Source organism: Haliotis cracherodii, unplaced genomic scaffold (assembly GCF_022045235.1).
Source record: "Haliotis cracherodii isolate W230 unplaced genomic scaffold, xgHalCrac1.p SCAF_6, whole genome shotgun sequence".
Lineage (NCBI taxonomy): Eukaryota > Metazoa > Mollusca > Gastropoda > Lepetellida > Haliotidae > Haliotis > Haliotis cracherodii.
The window spans coordinates 35,642,861-35,663,611 of NW_027266319.1; the positions used below are offsets into that span (position 1 = coordinate 35,642,861).

The window sequence follows — 20,751 nt, forward strand, 5'->3', positions numbered from 1 at the left end:
CTATACCGTTATCTTGACAGACCTTCCCTCTGTGACGTTGTTCAGCGGTCTAGGCTATACCGTTATCTTGACAGACCTTCCCTCTGTGACGTTGTTCAGCGGTCTAGGCTATACCGTTATCTTGACAGACCTTCCCTCTGTGACGTTGTTCAGCGGTCTAGGCTATACCGTTATCTTGACAGACCTTCCCTCTGTGACGTTGTTCAGCGGTCTAGGCTATACTTATATCTAGCCGGATCACCCCTCTCTGACGTTATCAATCGGTTTAGTCTACAGCTTCACTAACTAAATCAGTCCCCTTTGACGTTATCAAGCGGTCTAGACTGTACCTTTATCTAGCCAGATCTCCCCTTTTTATGTCATACCCGTGAAGATCCGAGTTAAAATAGGCACTCAGCAACTTGTGATTGCCGTAAAAGGCGACTCACGGGATCGACGTAGATCGACGCTCATGATGCCAATCACTTGTCTGGTCCAGACTACATTATTTACAGCCCGTCATCAGTTTGCTGGAATATTGCTGATTGCAGCCTTAAACGACAAACAAACAAAACAAGCAAATATTTGACGTTATCAAGGGGTCTAGACTTTATCCTATGTACCTAGATCACTCCTTTTTGACGTTATCATCGGTCTAGACTATACCGTGTATACCCAGATCACTCCTTTTTGACGTTATCAAGGGGTCTAGACTATACTGTGCACACCCAGATCACTCCTTTTTGACGTTATCAAGGGGTCTAGACTATACTGTGTACACCCAGATCACTCCTTTTTGACGTTATCAAACTGTCCAGACTATACCGTGTATACCCAGATCACTCCTTTTCGACGTTATCAAGGGGTCTAGACAATACTGTATATATCCAGATACCTCCTTTTTGACGTTATCAAAGGGTCTAGACTATACCGTGTATACCCAGATCACTCCTTTTTGACGTTATCAAACGGTCTGGACAATACTGTATATATCCAGATACCTCCTTTTTGACGTTATCAAACGGTCTTGACTATACCGTGTATACCCAGATCACTACTTTTTGATGTTATCAAGGGGTCTAAACTATACTGCATATATCCAGATACCTCCTTTTTGACGTTGCCAATTGCCCGTGCGCTATATCGTTATCAAGCCAGATCGACTTTCTATCCAACGTTTTCAAGTATTCTAGTCTACACCGTTATTAGATAGCAGTAAAACTGCATCTGGGGCAGCATCGGGCACCCTCACAGTAAAACTATCTGTGACAGCATTGGGTACCCTTACACTAAAACTATCTGTGACATCGGGTACCCTGACAGTAAATCTACCCGTGACATCGGGTACCCTTGCAGTAAGTGTATCTATGACATCGGTTACCTTCACAGTAAATCTATCTGTGACATCGGGTACACTTACAGTAAGTGTACCTATGACATCGGATACCCTTACACTAAAAGTATCTGTGACATTGGATACCTTTACAGTAAATCTACCTGTGACATCGGGTACCCTCACAATAAGTGTATGTATGACATCGGATACCCTTACAGTAAATATATCTGTGACATCGGGTACCCTTACAGTAAGTGTATGTATGACATCGGGTACCCTTACACTAAATCTATCTGTGACATCGGGTACACTTACAGTAAATACATCTGTGACAGCATCGGGTACCTTTACACTAAAACTATCTGTGACATCGATTACGCCTTCAGTTAATATAAACTGAAGTACAAAAGAAAGTACACACCCCTAAAATATCATATATTACGCATATGGTTGAAAAAAGTTGTTACATTTTTGGCGCTATCGTAATGTAATGAACAAAACCATTGAGAGCATATCGCAGAAACGTAACCGTGACATTATGATAGGCAACAAAAGCACACATTGTGAAAATGGCAATTTTCTCCATTTGCACGTGCAATGTGCGTAGAAACAGTATAAAAGGCAGTGGATTCTATCGTTCATTACACATTCAACGAAAAAAACACAAGACAAATGCCACGTTTAACAGCAGCGGAGCGAGAGAGAGCTGTGGGAATGTCCCAATTGGGGGCGTCGAACAGTCACATCGCAAGGACCCTTGGCTGCACCAGGCAAACCATTATCAGACTCCTTTCGTCGTGTCAACCAGACTGGCCAGACATCCGACCGCCCAAGAAGAGGAAGACCGAGAGTGACGACCCCTGCAGAAGACCGGTACATACGCACATTACACCTGCGCAACAGGTTCCTCACCACGGCATCAACAGCGTCGACAGCGTTAGGTCACCACATCAGCAGGAACACAGTCATGAGACGACTACGAGCTGCCGGTATCCGGGCTTATCGACCATTCCGTGGGATGACCTTGACCGCTCAACACCGTATCAGCCGTCTTCGCTGGGCAAGAAGAGTCAGACGCTGGCAACGTCGTGACTGGTCACGAGTCCTCTTTACCGATGAAAGTCGATTCAACCTCTACCATGCTGACGGTAGAGTGAGAGTCTACCGACGTAGAGGCGAGCGACTGGCTGGAGCATGTGTCCAATAAGTTCATCCTTTTGGCGGAGGCAGCGTTATGGTTTGGGGAGGCATTTGCGGCGAACAGAAGACGGATTTGGTCATTCTCCACCAGACCCTGACAGCCCAGAGGTACAGGGACCAAGTGTTACAGCCGGTGGTGATCCCCTTCATGCAGAGGCAAAGGCAGGGGTTTCTTTTTCAGCAAGATAACGCCCGACCACACACCGCTAGACTCACTATGGACTTCCTGAACCGTCAGAACATTCAGCTTTTGCCTTGGCCGTCACGCTCTCCGGACTTGTCACCCATTGAACACCTGTGGGACCATCTCGGTAGACAGTTGCGACGACGTGCACAGCCACCAACCACCATACCACAGCTGGAACAGGCTCTGCGAGAAGAGTGGCAGCGGATCCCTAATGACGTCATCCGACGGTTGACCTTTTCCATGAGAAGGCGTGTCCTGGCTTGCATTAACTCAAATGGGGGTCATACGAGGTACTGAGACCACTCGCATGGCCTTCATACCTGGGACTGTAATCATTTCTACAAGTGTGATTTTTGATGAGTGACCGCCTATGGACGTTATTGTCAGCTGAAAAGTTTTATGTGGCCACAAATCTTTAAATCCATTCTTAACATGTTTGAAAATGACTCAACAATGACATTAAACATTACAATCACAATCAAGTTTGCCCTGTCTTCTTTTACTGTCAGAATAGTGGGGTGTGTACTTTCTTTTGTACTTCAGTTTATCTGTGACATTGGGTACCCTTACAGTAAGTCTATCTGTGACATCATGTACCCTTACAGTAAATTTATCTATGTTGTAGGATACCATCACAGTAAATCTATCTATGACATCGGCTACCCTTACAGTAAATATATCTGTGACATCGCGTACCCACACAGTAAATATATCTACGACATCGGGTACCCTTACGGTAAATCTATCTGTGACATCTGGTTACCTTCACAGTAAACCTATCTGTGACATCGGGTATCTTTACAGTCAGTCTACTTATGACATCGGGTACCTTTACAGTAAATCTATCTATGACATCGGGTACCTTAACAGTAAATCTATCTGTGACATCGGGTACCTTTACAGTCAGTCTACTTATGACATCGGGTACCTTTACAGTAAATCTATATGTGACACTGGGCACCCTTACAGTAAATCTATATATGACACTGGGCACCCTTACAGTAAAGCTATCTGTGACACCGGGCACCCTTACAGTAAATCTATATATGACACCAAGCACCCTTACAGTAAATCTATATATGACACCAAGCACCCTTACAGTAAATCTATATATGACACCGAGCACCCTTACAGTAAATCTATCTGTAACATCGGGCACCCTCACAGTAAATCTATATATGACACCGGGCACCCTAGTAGTAAAGCTATCTGTGACACCGGGCACCCTTACAGTAAATCTATATATGACACCAAGCACCCTTACAGTAAATCTATATATGACACCGGGCACCCTTACAGTAAATCTATATATGACACCAGGCACCCTTACAGTAAATCTATATATGACACCAAGCACCCTTACAGTAAATCTATATATGACACCGGGCACCCTTACAGTAAATCTATATATGACACCGAGCACACTTACAGTAAATCTATCTGTAACATCGGGCACCCTTACAGTAAATCTATCTGTCACATCGGGCATCCTTACCGAAAGTTTGTCCATAACAGCATCGTGCACCCTTGCAGAAAGTCTATCTGTGACAGCATCGAGTACCTTTCCATTAAGTCCGACAGCGAATCTCCACGCAATCAAACGCTCATCAGGGCTCAACATATTTCACAATAAGCTGTGAATTCCTTCGGGAAATGCGGTTATTGATTATTGGTGGTGATTAGTGCTCAGCAACTGTCGTATGGCCTCGATATCCCCCAAAGTTCTAAACCTCCGACCTAACTAGGAGCCACCTTGCCTGGTCGATCAGAGCCATCTGGTGTGCCTCATCGATTATATGCCCTCTAAGCAATATTTGATCTTTCTTTCTGCCCATATCGATAATCCCGTCTCAGACATTCCCGATTCGAGAATAAAGACGGTCCTCAATTTGTATCTCACCCATCTCAATACGCGTGTTCAGATCTTCTTTCAAAGCCGATTCTCTTGACGTGGACATTCCAAAGGCAGATAAGAGTTGATTCCGTGTCATGCGATGGATAAATCTGAACTCAATCTTAATTAAGTTCTAATTTAATCACCATAAGCCCATTTGCAAAGTGTCAGGTTATATATAAGCAAGCATTACGTGTTTGGCAATCCCACATGGGTCCTGCTATATCGACGATACAGCTCACGAATCCATCTTACATTAAGCCTCGTTGTGGTTCAACACTTGCTTCCGGATATTCCCTGGGGACTTAAACAATTAGAATAAACCTAAATGTACATAGAATGTTGATGTGCAATCGTGTTTCTCCACTTAAGGACAGGGGCGGTGGGGTAACCTAGTTGTGAAAGCGTTCGCTTGTCACGCCGATGACCCGGGTTCGATTCCCGACATGGGTACAATGTGTGAAACCCATTTATGGTTTCCCCCGCCGTGATATTGCTGGAATAGTGCTAAAAGCGGCGGGAAACCAAACTCACTCACTCACTTAAAGTATTGTTATATAAACGTGTACCGTTGTCCAACTCACCCTGAAGCTATATTTACATCAGACCGAGGACTGTAAAGAACAACATTGTATCAAGGTGTAAAAAAGTTTAATTCCTGTAATGAAAGTATTTCTTTACTTGTAACTGAACCAGTATTATCCTGCTGAACTTATATCGTCATCAACATGTTTTGGTCATCCAAATATGAACATTTCCAGAAACCGCTACAGTTCCATTACAGTAAACTACGGTTATAACGAACACGCTTATAACGAACTAACAGATATAATGAACTAACTTTTTAGTCCCTACTATATGCTGTAGTTATGCTGTATATATGCTTATAACGAATAACGGTTATAACGAACTAAAATTAGTAGTCCCTTTGAGTTCGTTATAACCGTAGTTTACTGTATATAAAAAGCTATGCTTTTTAATGGTCCATCCAAGTAAAGTGTGTCTCGTTCTCACGGCTACCGGGGCTGTACACAAGACGCTCCCCCTTTTTCATATTACAATCGAACGGAATCATATATTTCGTGAAAATATCTTTTCTATGGTATACTCAAACAACGATAGTTTACATTGTGTAGTTACCTCATTACATTAAAGCAATATCACGATCACCTGATTACTCACAGATAAAGTTCGTCAATATTTAACTCTCAAATCATTTTTGAAATTAAAGAAGTTAGCTCTACACCCATGTGTAGTGTTTCCCTGAACTGTTATAGTTAAAGTATTAGGACGCATATTGTTAGTGAGTGATTTGGGGTTAACGCCATTATTCCAGTTACTTGTATATCATGGCGTGTTAGCTTGTTCGGGGAGGAAAGCCCGAAGTGATGCAGGTTTCAGACGTTTACCACTTTCATGAAACCTACATGCACGGGTATGGTGCTGACAAACCTAGAAACATAATCGTGGCGAAATGGGATTCGAACCCGGAACCATAGGTTTCACGAACTGCGGCGCCTTAGACGATTAGGACCTGAGTCTACAGGACGATAATAACAGTTGAAGTAAAAACTGCACCGTATTACAATATACACGGGGATAGAGCAAACTTCATTACTTTTCTAAAACGCCGAATTTAAGGCTACCTTGTGTTTTAAAGGAAATGCCTTGAAAATCAAATATGTAAGAAGCGGGGCCTTAAATTAAAATCCTCGGAGAGGGCTAACTGGCGGGCTGTTCCATAGAATTGCCTTCACCACTACGTTAAGAGACTAAAAGGAGTTTTAAGATAATGCACCTCAACACAATTGTGTAGTTTTGGGTTAAATAAGTCACACGAAATTATTCGTACAGTTTGTGATTTTCCAAAAAAAACATGCAACAATATATAGAATTTGAATTTATGTTTGTACATTCATTTTATCACGTGACATTAAACATTCCACAAGTGCACTTTGGGGCCGAGGTGACACATGTAAACACAGCAGAAGTTGAGTGTCACTGGGTTTGACATTTTCGTCGTAAACGTTGCACCATGTCCCATCACCACTGTTAGCAGACTGGTGGGGCAACTGTAAGCCATGAAATCCTATGCTCACCGAGATGGTTGAACAGTGCAGCTAACGTGATTCGGCGGTTTATGGCGAGAACCCGACGTCCATGGCGGTCGCCGCGGGACAAATATGGCGGAGGAAGAGCAACTGCGGTCTTCATGTTCGACTGCCTCTATAGTTGTTTGATGCCTAGTTTAATTCCTGGTTTTCAGTGATCCATTCATTTATTAAAGTCTCACCGCTCTTTTGGCTTTACGTCAAATGGAATCTGTCTCGGTGGATAATCGAGACTGGTTATTCTCTGGCTTTGCGGTTTATATTTACGGTGAGCAACAGAAGTTGTGGTTCTGTTATCTTTTGAAAGTGACTGGCATATACTCTCCCAAAATCGTATGGCATATTCGAAAATATCAGATGATTACAGCACTGCAAAGAGGTGTCGAGTGAAGGTAATGGATGGAAAAATACATAGAAAGGACTAGGTGTAGGAAGACAACCAACAGAACATGTTGGCGGTGTTTTGTAAGGATGCAAACAACCATGAAAGACGAAAAGGTGCGTAGTCGAAAAATGAACGATTGAGATGACTTGGTCAATAATGGCTTGCGTCCCCGCAACTGGTCATTCGTTTATACAGTGTGGCATGGTCTGAATCAATCTCTTGATGATACTTTAAGTCTTGTCGACTCCTGGTCCAGTTTGGCTAACGTTAACGTTGCGCAAACAAGGCGACTCTTGGCGCCAGAATGTTTTTCAGCAGTACTGTCCTGCAACCCTCACATGGACTGGACACAGTGGCGTTCCGGCAGTCATTGTGATCCCACCCCGTATCATTACCCAGAGGGGCGGTGGGGTAGCCTAGTGGTTAAAGCGTTCGTTCGTCACGCCGAAGACCCGAGTTCGATTCCCGACATGGGTACAATGTGTGAAGCCCATTCCTGGTGTCCCCCGCCGTGATATTGCTGGAATATTGCTAACAGCGGCGTAAAACCATACTCACTCACTCATTACCCAGGTCATTAATCGGTCATCTTGTCTTACGATGACTTTCGCATGACGTTCGTGAGGACGCCTCCAGACTCGTCCACGCCTATTCAGGAATTTCCAGAGTGAGTTCGGATTCATCTGAAAACATTAGACCATTTCTACGCTCTGAATACCATTGGCGTCTGTCTAGAATGTGCCGATCTGCTTACGGTGGTACAACATGTAGTCACCAAGGTGATCAGTAACTTCTGTTAACCAGGCGCGATAGTTAGTGATTTGATTTGCTTACTTAGGGCGTTCTGTGCGGGCTGATCATGCCTCTCCACTCCACGGACCGCCTCCGTGGTCTAGTAGAGCGACCGCCCGGAGAGCGGAAGGTCCGGGGTTCGATCCCCGACGGCGTCATACCAAAAGACGTTAAAAGATGGTACTTGTTGTTACACTGTCTGGCACTCGGCATTAAGGGGCTAAAACAAGGACTGGTCAGCTCGGAGTCAGTATACTGTGTCTGAGTTGGGTATTCATGTTAAACGGTGGCATGGTATCTCAGTGAGCTAGCACTATCAATCGGCATCAGTCCGGACTAGTACAAGCAGCCGCACACACACACACACGTACATGCACGTCGCTATATAAGTGCAATAATCTTGGACGCGACGTTAAACCCCATTTCACCTCTCCACTCCACACCTTAAATCTACTCTACTGTATAAACTATCTACTACCTGTATAATATTATATACTTGTCAACCATACTCTGTATACACTTGCATGATAACTTGCTGTCAGAACCCACTCCTAATCGTAATACGAAGTTGTTGATCCATATATCTTATCCTTGCTCAATTTACCTTTTTAGTCTGCAGAAATCTCCTTCAAAGTCTGCAAATCAGTCTGCAGTGAACGAAGGAATTGCAAGGTCCACGTGCTACCTAACGTTTCGTTCGTTCATGAGTGAGTCATCTTGACCGAGGGAGCACAAGTTACATCCTCAGACATTCAGCAGCGCATGTGGTCATCGAGGGCTAACTGTTATAAGGGTGGCCCAAGAATATATTCTCAGCTGATGATACGACCATAGACCATAGACTGTTCTCTCAATGTGCATGGAACATGACAATAACGTGAGCAGATATAAGCGATAAGATACCATTTCTAAATTATGTTCATAATTGAAAAGTGTGTGAACACCCGCAGCGGATCATGCAATGTGTGCACACAGTTTCTTACGTTTATACCTCCATAAACGAACAAAATGTTCCTATAAATAAACACGTCAACAATAATAACCTGACTGCGTATTTAATCATTAACACACAAACGCTGCAGAAAACAATGTCATTGTTCGGCGCAACAATACAGCACAAGCCCCGCCCATTTTATTATCAGCCAGTCAGGAAGCCGTAAACAGTAAGTGGGAACGGCCTATTTTCGGTTAATGGGAACCAAGACGCAAAAAGAAATGTTTGGTTGGCCAATCGATTGCCACGAAATTACTTACAATTTATTTATATCGATATTACAATTAATGATTAGCCAAGTAATATGTGCATAAGTTTCTATAACATCTAGAGCTGTACTGAAAAGGGCTACAGATAAAAGATCTCCATCAAGGTCACAAGGTTCGATTGTTCACATTGAGAAACCAATTCTTAGTGTCATGGCCGTAATTTTGCTGGGATAATGCTAATTTGTGACTACTTGTTATTCGGGTTCTGTGGAGAGAAAGATGTATAACGCGGCCTACGATGAAATTAAAGAGACATTTACGAACCATGCCATACATAAACATCCATCTTCCCTAGTCAAGGGACTATAAAAGTCCAGTTTCCATCCTTGCTGAACTAGGCTGGAATTATCTTTTACAGTTTGGCTGGACGAACAACATAAGGGCAAGTTAAGTGAAAACAATGATCAATATTCCAAAATACATTTCGTCAGTTTCCGACAGAGAAAAGTTTATGATATTGCTAATGATAAGTGAAAGTGCTGAAATTACACGATCAGTCATCGGCTTCCAAAACAAACCTATTTGGGTCGCGGCCTAAGGCTACCGGCGTAGCGGTGACAAATATTTTCTATCTTGTGATTTTTAGTCGTTATGCATATACTGTTTCTGCTATTTCTGTTAATCCTATGAAAATAACAACATTGCATACATTGTTGATTGTGTGAAGCGACCTTTGAACTTGACATTGTGAATAATTAAAATAACAATTTACAATCGGTAAATTGCGTTTTAGTACAAACATTGTATTTGTGTAATAAAACATCAACTGCTCTCTGTCCTTTTGTACGCAATAAATGCCTGTCAGGGATTAATCCTGAGTAAACAACTGAAGGCATCTTCAGTGTTGTTACTAAGGTGACATTAGATGTGGATACGGTGATCAAAAGGATGAGCAGACAGAAAAAGACATTACGTATTACAGAATCCGAGGCAGAACAGGCAGACCGATAGGCATGATCGTGAAATTGCGCAGCGCGTCAAACATCAGGAACCTGTTTTAACCCAAGTAAGAAGAATCCCCTCAGTGGCTGACTTTTTCTTTTGGGGGACAATTTCGAGTGTCGTTTTTTATCGTCTGTTTTACGCTATTTCCGTTTTTTTTTTATTTTGTTGAAGCATTTCTGATTAAGTGTCCTAGAGTATTAAAGTATGGAATATTGCTGAGTGCAGTGATAAACAACAAACAAGAGTACCAAAACAAAATCCAGTGCCAAAAACAACAGAGCCCGGCCCGACAACATGAACGTATGCGTTACCACAATCGTAAGCCTACGGGACAGTGTTGTATATATAGATAGTCGTCGCTGTAAGCCAGCGTTGTGGACTCGGTCCCAGCGGAGATTTTTCAGAAAGAGTCCTTCAGAGTCAGGTTTCTAAGTGATGTCGTTGACAGTGTCTCGTGGTCAGCCTCCGCGCTATCGATGAAGCTCTTGCTTCAGCCAGACTATGGTTCCCTAAGCGTCCTATCACAAGCTTCACGTTTTGTCCTTTGAAATCCACAGAACGCTACCCTCGTGCCGCGATCCTACATCCACAGGGGAAACTGTATTGACGTTCTCTGAGTTAATCTGCGTTCTTCTGATCCAGAGCCTTGAGGAACAAACCCCATCATGTTCATGTGTTTTTGCTTCTATAATGAAATGGCTTAGAAACGGGAATTAATATTCTTAACCTCCCACATGAATCGATAACATTGACGTTCATGCCGTGTGGTCAGGGTTAGGACGAGTCAAACAAGACAGTTGAAAACTTCCACCATTATATTACTGTATAGTTGGAAAGGACTATACAGATTTGACAAGACATTGGTAGACTATATGGTTTCTGTAGTGTTTGGAATAGTTATGTCATATCGGGCTCCAAACCAGTAGAGATACATGTACTCTCTCTCTCTCTCTCTCTCTCTCTCTCTCTCTCTCTCTCTCTCTCTCTCTCTCTAAACTGAGCTATAGGAAACAATACTCAGTGAATGTTCCTCAAAAACAAATATATACAATGAGGGCTCTCTGTCTGGATCGAATTGAATAGCTTCATTATGAATGCAAGAACTATTTAGGTTGGCATCTCTGTGAAAGGAATTAATGATTAGCTAGTATTCGTAAGCCGTGATTAGTTCTGGGGTTCGAAGTCTATTTAAACACGTTTTGAATTAATGAGATTTGCAGCACACATTACTTGAAAGTATCCGCCAGTTTTACAATCATTGTGGAGAGATGGAGATGGAGAGATGTAATGTGATCAGATCTGGTGTGTGCCAGTGAGTGCTGTCCATCCCTACTGCAATCTGTTAGTACTGGTCTAAAGGACACGTCCGTTACTGTATTGTTGAAATACTACCGGTGCGTCCTTACGTTTTAAATCTCGATAAAGACGCCCTAGTCGCGTTGGTAATTATCGACACATTATTGGGGAAACGGTTTTTGGCGTTTAATGTTTTTTATTAGCAAAACTGTTTTCTGATAGAGAGTTTTTAAAACCCCTGGTTGTCCGCGCTATGGGGCTGTGTATTAACATGCCTTGTTTATTTGTGATGGTCCAGTGTTATATGACGCGGTGTTTCTGTAATATTGCCTTTAGCGGCGTAACGCCATCTCTCGCTTGATTAATTGGAGTTCGTGCGGTGGAAGATGACTTTCTACTTTGTGCATTAATAGAAGTGTCATTTGAATATTTGACTTGTCTTTGCATGTGTTTGTGATGCGTGCCACAGGTGGGCAGGATACGCTCACATTTTCGCGAAGACCTGGTCTCATCACTAAGTGATAGTTACTCATACACAAATACTTATGATATCGCCGGATTTGTACAGTGGACTTTGGTTTTAAATAATGATTTCTTATGATTTTGGAAACCGGTTGTTGTATCTACCATCGGTGTCAACACGGGCATCAATGAGTCATAATTGGCACCTTGAAGTCATCAGTTGTACCTTGAAGTCATCAGTTGTATCTTGATGTCATAAGTGGCATCTTGATGTCATAAGTGGCATCTTGATGTCATAAGTGGCATCTTGATGTCATTAGTGGCATATCGGAGCAATCATTGGCATCTCGGAGTCGGAACTGACAACCTGAGACCATAGCATGGCATGAAGTGATGGCATGGTAATATTAGTCTGGATCATCTGATTCTGGCACTTATAAGGGAGGCTACTCAAGGTATGTCCAGCGCGTTAATCTTGGCATGGTGTCTAGGGTCGAAAGTGTTTTGACCTTGACCTCCACTGACGACATGAACTACCGATAGCGCAGTTTCCCCGTTTCGTGGGACCAGTGACGTCACCAAACAGTGACTGCACTCGTCAGTATTCCGAGTCTGGAACAGATACCCCAGATATTGAAAGTAAAAGCATCGAACCATAGCCTCTGGTCACAATGATACACAAGCGGCCACGTTCCCCATCCTCATCAGTCGGCTCCAGCGCCAAGAAAAGACCCTGGGGACATATTCGTCTCTGGAAAAATATGCAGTGTAGGAATACCCAAACTTCTGAACAGACATCTATTCTTCAGTCGAGTGGCTTCTAGCTCATACCTTTGCATTGTGAGTTACACTGAAACAATCACTCAGGTGAAAGCAGGCACAGAAGGTACCAAATTGTCTTCAATCTGTCATTGCCCCAGATCCTCCCTGACGTGGTAAAGTCTGCTATTTGTAATGTGGAAAAAAACATTGGACTGTCTGCAGGATTGATGTTTCATGGGTCTTGGACTAGTTCGCAGAGGTCAGACATCAACAGGAAACAAGCCCACGCCGGAAGTGCGCTCAAGTTAACAAATCTGGAACACCTTCGAAGCCCCCATCGGCGGGTCAGACAGTGTTTTTTAGTCTTTACCAGATTCACCGCGTGTCCTTGGTGAGCCCAATAGCACGGGCGTTTGACTTCCCGACATTGACTTGTTTGTTGAAGCCCTTTTTTTACACTAACCTCAGTCGTGATTGATAACAAAATATATTCTCAAAACGGTTGCTATCCTTTTCGCTCCGGATGTGGTTCCATTGAAACCATGACATGGTATTGATTTATGGAAAAGAGATGTTCCTCGGCAATTAGAACATGTCAATGTTTCCTCTGGAATGAAGATGCTGTGTGGACGACGGTACACGGGCACCGCGAAGTGATGTCTTCCATGCAAGTGTGAGATTGTATTGTCTTGAATGTAATCTCCAGGATTAAGTTGCGGAAATGCTTTGTTTAAAAGGTCTTCTTTGTATTGATCTGTTCTGAAAGAGGATGATTGCTTTATTTGTCTGGCGAACATGACGTATAGTCTGTCATTGTTACAGTGCCAAACTAGTTACATAGCCAATGGTTAAATATCATACATTATACAAAGTCTAACGCCGTTGTTATCTCAAGACATTAATACTGGATAAATGGTCGCATTATAAATGAAATGCCGTTTCGTATTATGATTATAGTTAATATTTAAGTTCCATTATGGAACTGTACAATATAACGTTCTATGATTATGTCAGTGTTATATATTCATATGTTCTTGAAAGGAACAGTAAATGTTGAAATACAATCAGTAAAACCAGATATAAGTCTAAATATTGGAATGTGTGTATTATTGGACGCATATTCTGAGACTTCAAATCAGGAAGGGAATTATTTTAAAATGATTAAGTCAATGGAGCTATTTGATATGAATTCGTTTTTTAGCAGCGTGTGTTTATGAAGGCATCGGCTCAGCTCAGCTCTGTTCAGCTCTGTTCAGCTCTGTTCAGCTCTGTTTAGCTCAGCTCAGCTCAGCTCAGTTCAATTCTGCTCAGCTGAGCTGAGCTCAGTTCAGTTCAGCTCAGCTCAATTCAGTTCAGCTCAGCTCAGTTCAGCTCAGCTCAGCTCAGCTCAGTTCAGTTCAGCTCAGTTCAGCTCAGCTCAGCTCAGCACAGTTCAGCTCAGGTCAGCTCAGCTCAGATCAGCTCAGCTCAGTTCAGCTCAGCTCTGTTTAGCTCAGCTCATCTCAGTTCAGTTCAGCTCAGTTCAGCTCAGCTCAGTTCAGTTCAGTTCAGCTTAGCTCACCTCAGTTCAGTTCAGCTCAGCTCAGCTCAGCTCAGCTCAGCACAGTTCAGCTCAGGTCAGCTCAGCTCAGTTCAGCTCAGCTCAGTTCAGCTCAGCTCTGTTTAGCTCAGCTCATCTCAGTTCAGTTCAGCTCAGTTCAGTTCAGCTCAGTTCAGCCCAGTTCAGCTTAGTTCAGTTCAGCTCAGCTCAGCTCAGTTCAGCTCAGTTCAGTTCAGCTCTGTTAAGCTCAGCTCAGTTCAGTTCAGTTCAGCTCAGCTCAGCTCAGTTCAGCTCAGTTCAGTTCAGCTCTGTTTAGCTCAGCTCAGTTCAGTTCAGTTCAGTTCAGCTCAGCTCAGCTCAGCTCAGCTCAGCTCAGTTCAGCTCAGCTCAGCTCAGCTCAGCTCAGCTCAGCTCAGCCCAGCTCTGTTCAGTTCAGTTCAGTTCAGTTCAGCTCAGCTCAGCTCAGCTCAGCTCAGCTCAGCTCAGCCCAGCTCTGTTCAGTTTAGTTCAGTTCAGAAAGACAAGAGTACATTGAACCAAAATGTTTCCTTGTTTGCTATTTGCCACCCTAAAATTCTACTTCGTAGATACTGTCATGTGATATATCCAAGTACCAAATCTGGATGCTGTGTCAATATATCGTGACTACAACAGCAGATGCTCTAACGTACACGACTTTATAACAGTTGGATATAGTATCCCTGGAAGGAGCGTGATTGACTTTGCAAGAAACAAGGATGGCGAGCTGTTAGATGATTTTATTATTAAATCTGATTTGTGTTTCAAATGGCCGAATTGGTGCCAAATATGATTATATGTCTGTTTCTACACGCGGTGCAGCTGTTGTAGGGATACTGTATTGTGACACATGTAGATCTCCAGTATTATACAGACTTCTCTGTGCACGGCCTGCTAGTGATTAAGTAGCCACTGTTTGTATGGGCCTGTGGACTTTGTACCTGATCACTCCCTTTAAAATGAAAGAATATCTAGTGTTTTTACCAGAGGTATATGAATCAACCTATATACAATTTAATCTACACACTGTACTGTCTCATTGTCTCAGTAGCCCTGTTAGGTACCACAACTATATGAAGCTGTAAATGCTTTAGACTCTGATAGTGTGTCACAAACGATGTGAATTGCATTTTCGACGCATTCTGTGAAATAGCGAAGAAGGAAACATCTCAGAGAACAGTTAACATTACTTCAGGGCCCAGTAGACCACCTCCGGGGTCTAGTGGTCGAGCGTCCGTCCGGAGAGCGGAAGGTCAGAGGTTCGATCCCCGGCCGCGTCATACCAAAAGACTTTAAAAGATGGTACTTGTTGTTTCCCTCTCAGGCACTTGGCATTAAGGGGCTGAAACAAGGACTGGTCGGCCCAGAGTCAGCACTATAAATCGGCATCAGTCTGGACAAGTACAAGCAACCACACACACTCGTGCATGCACGTCGCTATGTAAGTGCAAAAATCTTGGACGCGACGTTAAACCCCATTTCACCTCCCCTCGGGGTCCAGTAACAATCGGCGAAAATACAAAAAAGCCTTATGAAACTATGTTTAATAATCAATTTCCGTGTAGCTTGTCCGTACGTGAGTGGTCGTGCCCATCAGCAAGAATGTAACCCAAATATACCTTTTACTGTAGTAGAATTAACCAGCGCTTTCAACAGTGCTAAAAATCGTAAATCTACAGGCAGGTTTACCTATAGAAGTTTTAAGAGTGAGCGAGTGAGTGAGTTTAATGCCGCTTTTAACAGTATCCCAGTTCTATCATGGTATGTCAGCTTAATGTGGGAGGAAAGCCCGATGTGATGCAGGCCTCAGACGTTTATAACTTTGGTGAAACCCACGAGGACGGATATGGTGCTGACAAACCTAGGAACATTATCGGGGCGAACCGGGGTTCGTGGTAGTGTGGTCAGGCACGCTGACATGGTTGATGCATGTCATCGTATCCCAATTGCGTAGATTGATGCTTATGATGTCAATCACTGGATTGACTGGCTTGTCTAGTCCAAACTCGATTATTTACAGACAGCCGCCATCATATAGCTGGAATGTTGCTGAGTGCCGCGTTAAACAACAAACAAACAATCAACAATTTCCCGATGTTGTGGATCTGTATTTAAATCTTGAATGTTTAGCTCTATTTTTTGACACATTCATTTCAGTCTTTTATATGATGTTGTGAAATTCGGCTTTCTAATGTCAATCGAAAACTTATCTTTCAACTTTGCCCAAATCCTTTGACATATCTCGTCGTCCAGCATGAATGTATTACAGAGGGAATATCTCGTGCCATATATTCAGTGATAATCATACGTGCATACATACAGACAGATAGTTTTACGTTAATGTGAAGCAAGCTATTGCTTTATACTACATATACTAATATTCTTTCTCTTACATCTACAAAACTTGAGGGCTGTTGGGTAGCCTAGTGGTTAAAGCGTTCGCTCGTCACGTCGAAGACCCGGGTTCGATTCCCAACATGGGTACAACGTGTGAAGCCCATTCCTGGTGTCCCCCGCCACGATGTTGCTAGAATATTGCTAAAAGCGGCATAAAAAAATACTCACTCACTCCCTCACTCCACAAAAAAGCGTGTGTGTATATGTATATGTTTTAACTTAATATTGCTGTACATAAGGCGAGACTTAAGTACAATCTGTCTGCCTTTCTGACTGCGGGATATGTGACCACAAGAATCCCAGGCCAAACTCTGCACCAAAGGGAGTGAACAACTGTAAGTCTCAAGAGATAAGCATGTGCATATAGAGATGGCTAAATCAAGAACATAAGAGGATGTATATATTTTTTCTAAATCGTGGCAGCATTTAAGAAAAACGTGTTTTTGAAAATAGATCGTTGCAGCATTTAAACGTATACTGAAAATAGATCGTTTAAGACAGAACATCAGGGACTACATGTAGCCTTCAAAGCGAAGTCACACGCGGGCTAATCATTACCATCTTGAAGAGCACATCCCATTAAGATGTCTCCTCAAGATGGTGGTGTATGAGCATCCAAGCCTGTATTTCTATCACTCGCAGCACTGAATATAAAAAATGTGGCGATTATCCTCTATGTCGTGTATCATATGACTCTCTCTCTTTCTTTTGATTTCAAAAACTCACCCACACCGAGACGTGCGAGAGGAAAAAAATCATGCAAGGGGTGATTGCAGGCTGACCTGTCCTACCGGAAGTACCTGTTGAAGTTGAAGGTCAAGGTCAAAATAGACTTGGCCTAAGGAAATACGTTTTGACCGTCTGGGTCACAGAAGGAAGGCGACATTTTCAAAGGTTGTCGAGTGATGAAGTTACATGAGTAAGTGTGTCTTTGGGCCTCGCGCGTCAGAAAGTACTCGTAAATGCTAGCAAGGGGACGGAAATGCCAATGGCGCTCAGTAGTTAGCCATGAAGGCCACAGTTGATGGCGATACACGTCCTTCGTGCTTTCTTATGAAGGAAATTCATTTTGGAAGTGCAACCGATGGAAGCAATACAAAGAAAATAAATATTAGACACTGAAGATTCGTTCCTGGCTCGATGAATGGTACTGAAATCGGTCATCATACGTCACATATATCTGCAGGTTGTCCCGCAGTGTGCGAAACAATGAAATCTTTTTATTACCTTCACAACCTTCCTGATCCAACTGTTTTACCAGTACTATGGGACGTGTGTTGAAATCAGACACTAGCTTAACACTAGGCCAATAATTGTGAGATGTCTACACTACATGATAGGGTACAGGGCATATTGATAAGGTATGGTATTGGTTTGGAAATCGACGATTGGTGAATTTATGGAATGCTGAGATCGAGGTGAGACAATGATGACACGATACCTAAACTTTTGAGTTGATACTGAAGCCTCTTAAATATAATATAATGGCATTATAGTTATAATATAAGTTATTTAAGACACTTAACGTATCTGGTCCTGGCAGAATCCCTTTAATATGAAAGCTCCTTTTGTCTCGAACTCCTAGTAACTCGATATAGTTCAAGGTTCACGAAATCTTCGAGTTAACGATGGGTTACTGTCTGACACAGTGCTCTTCCATAGGTGCATAGGAGTGAGTGAGTGAGTTAGTGAGTGGGTGGATGGGTGAGTGAGTGAGTGAGTGAGTAAGTGAGTGAGTGGATGGGTGGGTGAGTGAGTGAGTGAGTGGGTGGGTGGATCTTGGGTGGGTGAGTGAGTGAGTGAGTGGGTGAGTGAGTGAGTGAGTGAGTGAGTGAGTGAGTGGGTGAGTGGGTGGGTTGGTCTTGGGTGCGTGGCTGGGTGAGTGAGTGAGTGAGTGGGTGGGTGGGTGGTGAGTGAGTGAGTGAGTGGGTGAATGGGTGAGTGAGTGAGTGAGTGGTGAGGTTGAATGCTGCTTGGAATAGTATTTCAGTTAAATGCATGTTACAGGGTGTCAGTTTGCTGTAGGAGGCAAGCCCGACGTGATGCCAGTCTCAAACGTTTACTACTTTGCTGAAACCTAGCAGTACGGGTGTGGTGCTAACAAACCTAAACACATATTCAGACCAGACCGGGATTCGATCACGATCATAGGCTTCTGGTGTATCCAAGGGACACAACTCTGCACGACGAATTGCTGCGTTAGACGACTGGGCCACCCAGGCCCCAAGGTACATATGAAAACGACGCAATCATCTGTACGAATCCTGTTAACATTACTGAACAAGTTTTTTCATTAATTACCACTTGATTCAATGATGTATGTTATTTAACCAGAGTTTCACCCCAAAGCACGCAAAACGGCGAGTGATCTCCGAGGTGATTCAGTACAGTTGCGTCGCTGTCATTCGAACATGTCATAACATGTTTCCATGAATTATTGATTCTGACAAATTGTTTGATTATTCTTTATCAAAGACCCCGCGGCCGCATTCTACACTGAACAAGACTGACAAGATTGGCTAGTGAATTCCCTCTTTACATTAAACATACCATTCCGATATATTACACACGGCTTTGATTTGAATTACACGTTTTAAAGATGTAGTCAGAACGGAACAAACTTTGAAGTTTAAAAACAAATAGTTGACTAAATGAACTGTTCTGACGACTGAAGTCAATTTTGACAGACAGTGGACATAGTTGATATTGAGTGAGTGAGTTGTGTTTAACGCCGCTTTTAACAGTATTCCAGTAATATCGCAGCGTGACAGCTTAATACCCGAAGTGATGCAGGTCTCAGACGTTTACCACTTCAGTGAAACCAACGAGCACGGGTATGGTGCTGACAACCCTAGAAATAGGGGGTACGGGTGGCCCAGTCGTCTAAGGCGCCGCGATTCGCTGTGCAGAGTTGCGTCCCTTGGGCACGCCAGAAACCTATGATTGTGGGTTTGAATCTCGGTTCGCCCCGATTATGTTTCTAGGTTTGTCAGCACCATACCCGTGCTCGTTGGTTTTACTGAAGTGGTAAACGTCTGAGACCTGCACTATTTCGGGCTTACCTCGAACAATAAGCTGACACGTCGCGATATAACTGGAATATTGTTAAAAGCGGCGTTTAACCCAACTCACTCGCTAATTCAGAATAATACTGTACTCATTTGGACTCATTCTTGTTGAGTCTTCACATCTCTGAACTTAAAATTGAAACACATAAATGTAATTTATTGTCAATGATTGTGTCTTGTTAGTGTTGTCTCAATGTCGGACGAGAGGTAAATGCATGTATACAAACTATAACAAAACAGTCTGAAATGTACAGTACTATTGGCTACCCATGAAAGTGTTTCAGATTAATGCCCCAGATCCATTCAAATAGTATCATTTCTGGTGTCCCCTGCCGTGATATTGCTGGAATATTGCTAAAAGCGGCGTAAAACCATACTCACTCACTCACCCCATTCCTCTAGTCACGCTTCATGTTCACGCTTCAGTAGTTGTAGTATCCGGATGAGGGGCTAAATTCACAGCGCATTGTATTCCTGCGGACTTGTTTGAGAAAGGGGCGGTGAGGTAGCTCAGTGATTAATGCGTTCGCTCGTCAAGTTAAAGACCGAGGTTCTATTCTCGGTGTGGGTGTAGCATGTCCGTCCTAGGTGTCCCCTGTGATGATTTGTTTGTTTGTTTGCTGTTTAACGCCGCACTTTACAATATTCCAGCTCTATGACGGCGGACTGTAAATATTCGAATCTGGACGAGACAATCCAGTGATTTACATCATGAGCATCGATCCACGCAATTGGGATACGATGACATGCATCAACCAAGTCAGCGTGCCTGACCACCCGATCCCGTCAGTCGCTTCTTACGACAAGCACAGTCGTCTTTTACGGCAAGCATGGGTTGCTGAAGACCTATTCTACCCCGGATCTTCACGGGTCCCCCTGCAATGACGTCTCTATTATTGATAAAATGCACGATCAGATCATAGGGCATTTATGCACTGATTTAGAACTATTTGATTGCCGTGTCTCGTGTGTGTTGTATGTGTCTGTTTCAACAAACAAAACTTGAACACACAAAAGTCTCAACCAGTGTGTAATAATTGTCGCGTTGTTAGGTCGGGTTAATCCCACAGGCCATCGAATATGACGCGCCGTTTTACCATTTATTTCCCGTTTCAT

At 43.1% G+C, this 20,751-nt stretch overlaps 1 protein-coding gene across 1 annotated transcript; it reads left to right on the forward strand.

Moving 5' to 3' along the window:
• The first annotated feature begins 12,521 nt into the window (after positions 1-12,521).
• LOC139446384 (uncharacterized protein in mobD 3'region-like) lies at positions 12,522-14,658 on the forward strand. The gene is made up of 3 exons (XM_071227716.1): positions 12,522-12,618; positions 13,944-14,228; positions 14,399-14,658. Exons 1-3 carry the CDS (start codon positions 12,522-12,524, stop codon positions 14,656-14,658), a joined length of 642 nt encoding a protein of 213 aa, XP_071083817.1.
• Positions 14,659-20,751: the final 6,093 nt, after the last annotated feature.

Excerpts from the sequence above, each read along its gene's own strand:
- LOC139446384 (XM_071227716.1), top strand. The coding sequence starts at position 12,522 with ATGATACACAAGCGGCCACGTTCCCCATCCTCATCAGTCGGCTCCAGC. Across the intron at positions 12,619-13,943 it reads TCTCTGGAAAAATATGCAGT|TTCAGCTCAGCTCAATTCAG; the intron begins GTAGGAATACCC and ends AGCTCAGTTCAG. Across the intron at positions 14,229-14,398 it reads CTCAGCACAGTTCAGCTCAG|CTCAGCTCAGTTCAGTTCAG; the intron begins GTCAGCTCAGCT and ends AGCTCTGTTAAG.